The 7758-nt window shown below is 31.9% G+C and overlaps 1 protein-coding gene across 1 annotated transcript; it reads left to right on the forward strand.

The window, feature by feature from the left end:
* Window positions 1-5524: 5524 nt before the first annotated feature.
* On the forward strand, window positions 5525-7088 carry LOC108472821 (probable 2-oxoglutarate-dependent dioxygenase AOP1). The gene is made up of 3 exons (XM_017774379.2): window positions 5525-6091; window positions 6177-6501; window positions 6580-7088. The coding sequence occupies exons 1-3, from the start codon at window positions 5724-5726 to the stop codon at window positions 6829-6831; spliced, it is 945 nt and encodes a 314-aa protein (XP_017629868.1). The 5' UTR covers window positions 5525-5723; the 3' UTR covers window positions 6832-7088.
* The last annotated feature ends 670 nt before the right edge of the window (window positions 7089-7758 follow it).

Here is a 7758-nt window from a genome sequence, read left to right on the forward strand (position 1 = left end):
TGGCTCGATCCCTGTCATCAACAACAAGGATTGGGTTGTGAGCTTGATTATCCCAAATTGCTTGACCTTGATTTTGAATCTCAGGGTTCATTTCTTCAACTTGTCTCTAGGCTTGTCTTTCTCGTCTCCGTTGTCTAAAAGTTCATTTTATTTCAAGGTCTACTAGGAGTAAGTCGATAATTTGATTAAAGTTCATAAACACCTAGAAAGAATTAAATAATAATAAAATAAACAGAACTACAAAAATAAACTTCACAAATAATGATTCTAAGACAATCCCCGGCAATGGCGCCAAAAACTTGTTGCAATGTGTAAATATATAAAATTAATCACAAAATATGTGCAAGTGTACACAATAGTAACAAGTAATAAAGTGATAAGTAAATAAGTATCGTCTCCTCAAGGACTGAAAATTGAGACAAACTTTTTGAAAAATAAATTTAACAATTTGATAGAACAAATAATTAATCAAGGGTTTTATGCAATTAATCTAATCTAAATGATTCTATTCTATATGTCTGCAATTTTTCCCTCGAAAGAATAATAAGTACTTCAACAAATGAGTTTTAATAGTAACATCAGAGTCATTAATCCACTTTAGTTTATGTTTAACTTAATCTAGATAAAAATTATTACGAAATAAATTCTTTGCATAATTGGTGAGTCACTAACCATAATTTTAACTTACCCTCCCAAGCATCATTACTACAAAATGAAAGATGCAACAATATAAATCTAATATGAAACAATTTAATCACTAGCATGCTTCTCCCGAAGTCACTACAATTAGTCTTGTATACCCATCTCATATCCCTATGTCAAATGCAACTCTAAAAACTATGTGAAGTAAAAAAATTAGGTTTATACTGAAATGATTTAATCATGAATTCCTGAGGTTATATAAGGCAATAGTTACCTCTCGGCATAGTTGCTAAATTTAATTAATTAATCCTTTAATAAATTAAACATATACAAGTCAAGTATTTTTTCAATTACGAACCATCTTCTGAGATAAATTAACAAACTCAATTACTTATTAAACTCACGTATAATTAATAAGCAAACATGATTTTACCTGACTAAGTGAGAACAACCAAATGCACAAAATAATTTTTGCAGACTTCATTGAACATAAACAAATGTTTCTTAATAATTCTAGCATAACAAGATTAAAACATGGTAATTGATAAGAAAACAGAAGAACACAAAGTAATCATATTTTTAGTCAACAAGAACAAAACAAAAATTTAAAAGAGTAAAAGGAAACAGAGTTGTTTCACGGTGGATGTCGCAGTGGTGCACACAGCTTCTCCTCCTTAGGATGCTACAAGCTATCTTGAAAGAAGCTTATTACTTCAATTACCTACACTCAAGAAGCTTATTTCTCTTGAAAAAGAAAAGGAAACAAAATCTCTTAAGAAGAGAATGAGAGAATGTGAGTGAATTGGTTGCCCCGAATGAATAGGTGAAGGGGCCTATTTAGGTTAAGTGGGGAAGCTTTAAGCTGCTAAAAATAGCATTTAAAATCACCCTTTTACATGGCCAGCCACTTGAAAGGTGGAAGAGAGGTTTGTTTACTTTGTTATTTTTAGTTAAGTGCTAAAAATAACAAATTTAAATAGTGGAGGGGTTTGAACTGGATTTTTGGGAAGTTAAAGGTTGTTTGCAATTATTAAAATTAGTATTAAATAATTGATTTGGGCTGAAGGAAAATGAGCTAATTTGGGTACAAATTTTTACCTCCATTTGCGTGTGAAGCTCCTCTCCTCGAGTGAATATTTTGACCTTTTCTTCCTGCGCTCAGTGTTCTGGTTTTCATTGAAAATTTGTGCATTTCATCTCCATGTTTTTTAGAGCCCAAATTCATCATTTTAAACACTCCTTGATGTTTATCTAGTAGCTTACATGCTGGAATTCAACCCGCCACACCATCAATGCCTCAACAGACAAGCTCCAAGACTGTATTTTTTCACCAATGGCTTATTAACTATAAATTTGGACTTGTTGGGCAACTTTTCCTTAATATTTTGGACATTAATATGTTCATCTTGCATGAATGGATTAATTAAAATTTAGCTCCCCTTAGTCGGTCATGTTTATCACATTTTTGGCCCAATTGATTATGAAATCATCCTAAGCCTGCATAATTTCAATCACTGAGCTCACTAAATATTTAATAAATAATTATTTTATGAAATTTAACATAATAATATAATTTAACTTCTAAGAATCTAAATAAAAACAAATTAATATTTTAAAGAAAATTTTGAAATTAATAAGAAATCACCTGGAATTAATAAGAATTGTAGTTATAAAGGCTTAAGATAACTCTATATTTTTTAGAGTTATCACATTTCTTCAACTTCATTATCTCAAAGGACTTGAGTAGGTTGTACTTCATCCCAATACCATGTGTTCTCCTCATCAAACACAATATCTTCGCTTCATCAAACACAATATCTTCGCTAATCACAACCTTCTTTGTCATAGGTTTGAACAATTTGTATCCCTTTGATGTTTCATTAATATCAAGAAAGACGCACTTCTCATGTCTATCATCAAGCTTCTTTATTTTCTCCTCTAAGACATGTGCATAGGCAATGAACCCAAAAATTCTAAAGTGATCTACTACTGGTCTCCTTCCACTCCAAGCCTCATTTGGAGTCACATCTCAAAGAGCATGAGTAGGAATCCTATTCAAAATGTGGATGCTCTAATTTACAACTTTTGGCCAAAACACCTTTGGAATTCCCTCTTGCTAGTAAGTTTTGAACCATGTTGAGAACGGTTCTATTTTTCCTCTCTGATACACCAATTTGTTGTGGTGTATAAGCAGTTGTGAGCTCTTTTCAAATGCCATGTACATCAAAAAAATCTTCAAATGCCTTAGAGCAATATTCACCACCACGATCAGTTCAGAGAGCCTAAATGATTCTTCACTTCTCATTTTCTACACGAGCCTTGAAGCTTTTAAATGCATTAAAAGCCTCTGATTTTTATTGTAAAAGGTAAACCCAAGTTTTACTAGAATAATCATCAATAAAGGTAATAAAATACCTTTTACCTGGTATTGGAAATTGGATTTATTGGCCCACAAATGACTGAGTGCACCAACTACAATACCTCTTTTACTCTCCATGACTTGCCTTTGGAAAATTGAGATTGATGTTGTTCTCAACTAAATGTGATTGTTCATCCCTGCCACTCGGTAACCTAGCATAGCATTCAAAATGATAATGATCAAACTTTTGAAATCTAAAGCATTTTATCTTGGATTTATCAAAATCTCATCCTTTGCCTTTACTTTGGTCATCATTGATTCTGTAATTCCTGCTACCATTTCTATTGTCACCATCTCTACTACCTCTATCTCCTATTCCTTTACCTATACCACTACCTTTACCCCTTCCTCTAAAATTGGAAGACGAAATAAAAGTAGAAGCCTTCAAAGCTTGTTCCTCAGATGTTGAAATACAATTCATCCTCTGCTCATGCACCAACAAGGAGCTTTACAACTCATAAAGAGACAATTCATCTATATCTTCTAACTCTTTAATGGAGCAAACGACATAATAAAACTTTGGTGTCATGAAGCGCAAAATCTTCTCCACTATGGTGACATCCTCTATCTTCTCACCATAGAACCACATACTATTACAAATCTCCATAGTTCTAGCACAATAGCTAGTGACAGATTCCCCCTTCATATGTAGAGTCTCGAAGTCCTCCTCAAGGCTTTAAGCTTTGATCACTTCACCCTATAGAGCATTGATACTTTTTCTTCATGGAATCTCATATATCCTTGGAAGTTTCTTTGCAAAGAATAGTTTTCAAGATGGGACAATCAATAGCCTGAAAGAGATAATTTATCGCCTTCAAATATTTCAGCTTTCTCGCATCGAACTCTACTTTTTGGGCATTCCTCAAAGTTTATCCTTCCACAGGCTCTTTGATACTTGCCTCAACAATTGGCCAATACTCTTTTGACTGTAAGAAATTCTCCATCAGCATACTTCAATGATCATAGTGACCATCAAAACGGGGAATGATTGCTTGAACAAAACTGCTTTTTAAGGCCATAGGTGAAACATTTTCTAGGCTAACAAGAACAAATCTAGCTTTGATACCACTATTGCACTTATAAGTAGAGAAAGAGAGAAAAATGAGCTTTTAACTCAAATAAGAGAAGATGATTTTTATTGAATTGACAAATAACTTCAAGTGGTTCTAGTCTTTTATAAGCTGTATAATAACTAAAATTAGTAAGCTTAAAGTTGAAAATAGCAAAACTAAATACGAGACAAATTCTCAATCATATTTGGTAATTCCTAATTTTTAGGGATACTTTATTTACCAAATATAAAAAATATCTCAACAGCCATCATGTCTCTTAGTTGCAATCATCTGGTGTGGGTTATGATTATGATATTGTAGTGTTTACTTAAGGTTAGATTAAGCTAGCTCAAAGCCAATCCATGTGTGCTTAGGGCTACCCTTAATAGGTAACTTTTTTAGTGTGATTCTCTAAAAATTTGTATCATGGTATTGTTTTAATATAAAAATCAGTAATTCTCATTGCCTTATTATTGGGATGATAGTTTTCTATATGAAATGCTCATTATGAGATGAAGATCACTGCAAATATTTTAAAATTTTTAATGAATTTTGAGCATCATTCGTCGAGACAAAATTCGCCAAAAGGAACAATTGAGAATAATTATCTTCAATTTTTTTTAAGGACACAATTTTAGAGTAATGATTGGGAACCATTTAAGTCACCTTTAAATTTTTTAAGACGATTTTTAATATTTAGAGGTAAAATTAATTTATCAACCTCTAACTTTTGTTTATTTTCTTTTATTGATTTATTTCTTATTTCATCCTTCTTGATTGACATTAATAAAATCTGAAATCGTCAACATCATACAAGTAAATAAATTGACAAGAAATAGCACAAGCAAATACAGAATAACCTTAATGGTCACTAGAAGCAAATTTTTTATTAATATCATTATCATCATCGTATCAGGTGAAAATGACAGGATGAGAAAATTTCACATGAATCCAGACAAAATTATTTGATTGTGATAAGTGACCATGTACGACCGATTTCTAGTTACAGACAAATAAAAATAAAAATTTATATTTATATTTATATTTGTATTAGATTATCACATATCCGATAAAAGGATTTTGTGAAAATATATATTTATTAAAATTTATATAAAAATTAAATAAAATTTAATTGAATTTAAGAAAGTTTAAAATTTTTACAGTCACACTGATATATTTTATTTTATATAACTTTTAAGTCGTTTCCTAGTTGAATGTCCGGTCAATTAATTTGTTACAGTTAATCAAAGATTTTAAATCAACTATAGATGCGATATTCAATTATAAATTATTTACATTATAGTAAACTTTTAAATTTCTGATTTTTTTAATGATGAAATTACAATTTTATTATAATATTAAACTATAATTTCTGAATAGAAAATTGCTATTGTAGCAATTCAAGGCACAGTTCCTGCCTAGCACCGCTGCTGTATAGAAAGACTAATTATAATCCATTCATTTTGATTTGCAAGTGGGTAATAATAAGGGAACCACTCATTATAAAGTCCAGCATTGTCAAGATATGAAATATAAATAATCAAAGCACACACAGTTTCCGACATTTCCATTATTATTTTGTTTACATCAGAAAAAAGAAGAAGATAGATATGAGCTCAAGAACTAGGGCTAAGGTACCGGTCATAGATTTCTCAAACCAGAACCTGAAACCGAGCAGCCCTGAATGGGATTTGTTGAAGTTCCAAGTCCGGGAAGCATTGGAGGATTACAGCTGTTTTGAGGCCTCGTTTGACCAACTCCTGGAACTTCGGCAGCCAGTTTTAGAGGCCTTGGAACAGCTATTTGACTTGCCTTCACAAACAAAACAGCTTTGTGTTTCCGATAAACCCTTTCGTGCCTATTCTGGGCGTCCATCAAGATTGTATGAGAGCATGTCCACTGATGATGCACATATTGTTGAAAACATTGAACAATGCCTCACAACCACTTTGTGGCCTCAAGGAAACATAAGCTTCAGGTACTTCGATTCGCTTGCAAAAAACCCTTTAGCAAAACTACTACACATTCTTTTCCTTTTGTTTTATCTGCTCTGTTTTTGGCAGTAAAACTCTGGCGTCTTTCACTCAGCTAGCATCAGGATTAGAGAAGACAATTTTGAGGATGATTTTGGAGAGTTTTGGCCTTGAGAAATACATGGATGAAATTGTGGACTCAACAAATAATCACCTGAGGGCCATGAAATACGGAAGGACTAACACCAGCGAGCCAACCCTTGGGGTACCTGCGCACTGTGATCATACTACAATGACTCTTTTGTGTCAATTAAATGAGGTTCAAGGATTGGAGATCCAAAACAAAAATGGCGAATGGATAAATATAAATCCTTCACCCAACTCTTTCGTAGTCATGCTTGGAGAATCCTTCAGCGTAAGTCACTTGTATATAAATAGCTTGACTTAAACAAAAGCTCAAGGTAGATAGAAAGTAAATTTTGTACTGTTGCAGGTATGGTTGAATGGTCGATTGCCTTCTGCTTATCACCGCGTGATGATGAAGGGAAACGAGGCCAGGTATAGCATCGGATTGTTTGCAAGGCCAAGAGGAGGGTACCTAGTAAAGGTTCCCAAAGAGCTTGTTGATGACAAAAATCCGATGCTCTTCAAACCCTTTGATCTGGAAGAATTTTTGAAAATTTACTCCCCCCAAGCTGTTCAAGGTGCTACTAAATCTACTCTCAAAGCTTATTGCAGTGTCTAAGATTTGGGCATAAATAATTCGAGGTCTCTCCCTATATAATATAATAAAAGGCTAACCCAACTCAACATTGAAGTTGGCCAAATCAACTGTCCTAAAAGGGTTGTAAAAGAGGTAGTGATGGCAAAGACAAATTAGACATTTCGAATGTTTTTTTTTTTTTTTTCCAATTTGTTGGAATTAAAATCAAGTAATACTTATTTGGTTTATTTTTTATATTTCAAAGATGATCGTTTATATAAGTTTTACATGTTAATCAATTATTTTGTCAATTTTGTACATTTGTGTGTTCGTGGTGTTCATGTTGGTATAATGTTTTGGTACTTACAGAATTATAAATTTCTATATGCATTTACATGTTAATAATCATTTTACAGATATTTTTGCGTGTTTGTAAAAGTGACATGTTGATGTATTTTTGTGTTGTATTATATTTTTCATAATTTGTCATAATAGTTTATTAAGAATAAATTTTCTTTTGGACACTTTATTATAATGACTCAATTTAAAGATGTTTGTATTGTATTTCACATTATGCTTTAATGCTACTAAATTATTATGAACTTTTGTTATGCTTTACTTAGTAATTCTTTTCATGTAGACTGCATTTATGTTATATTCATGTAATTTTGGTGTTTTAAGTCATGCCTTACTATAATTCATTATACTAATTCAATTTTATTAAAATTTATCTTCTCATCATTTAATATATATTAATATAAATCTTATGTGCAGACCGACAAGTTTTAAATGTAATGATTACATACTTAGTGAAAGAATTGAAGTTCGAACATTGGAAACAACATTCCAGGAAGGAACAAACATGAATATCAAAAGGATTGGTCTTCATAGATTGTAAAACAAACATTGAAGATGCAATGGTTTCACACATGAAAAAAATACAATTAATATATTAATATTTTAACGATA

Source organism: Gossypium arboreum, chromosome 11, assembly GCF_025698485.1.
Source record: "Gossypium arboreum isolate Shixiya-1 chromosome 11, ASM2569848v2, whole genome shotgun sequence".
NCBI lineage: Eukaryota > Viridiplantae > Streptophyta > Magnoliopsida > Malvales > Malvaceae > Gossypium > Gossypium arboreum.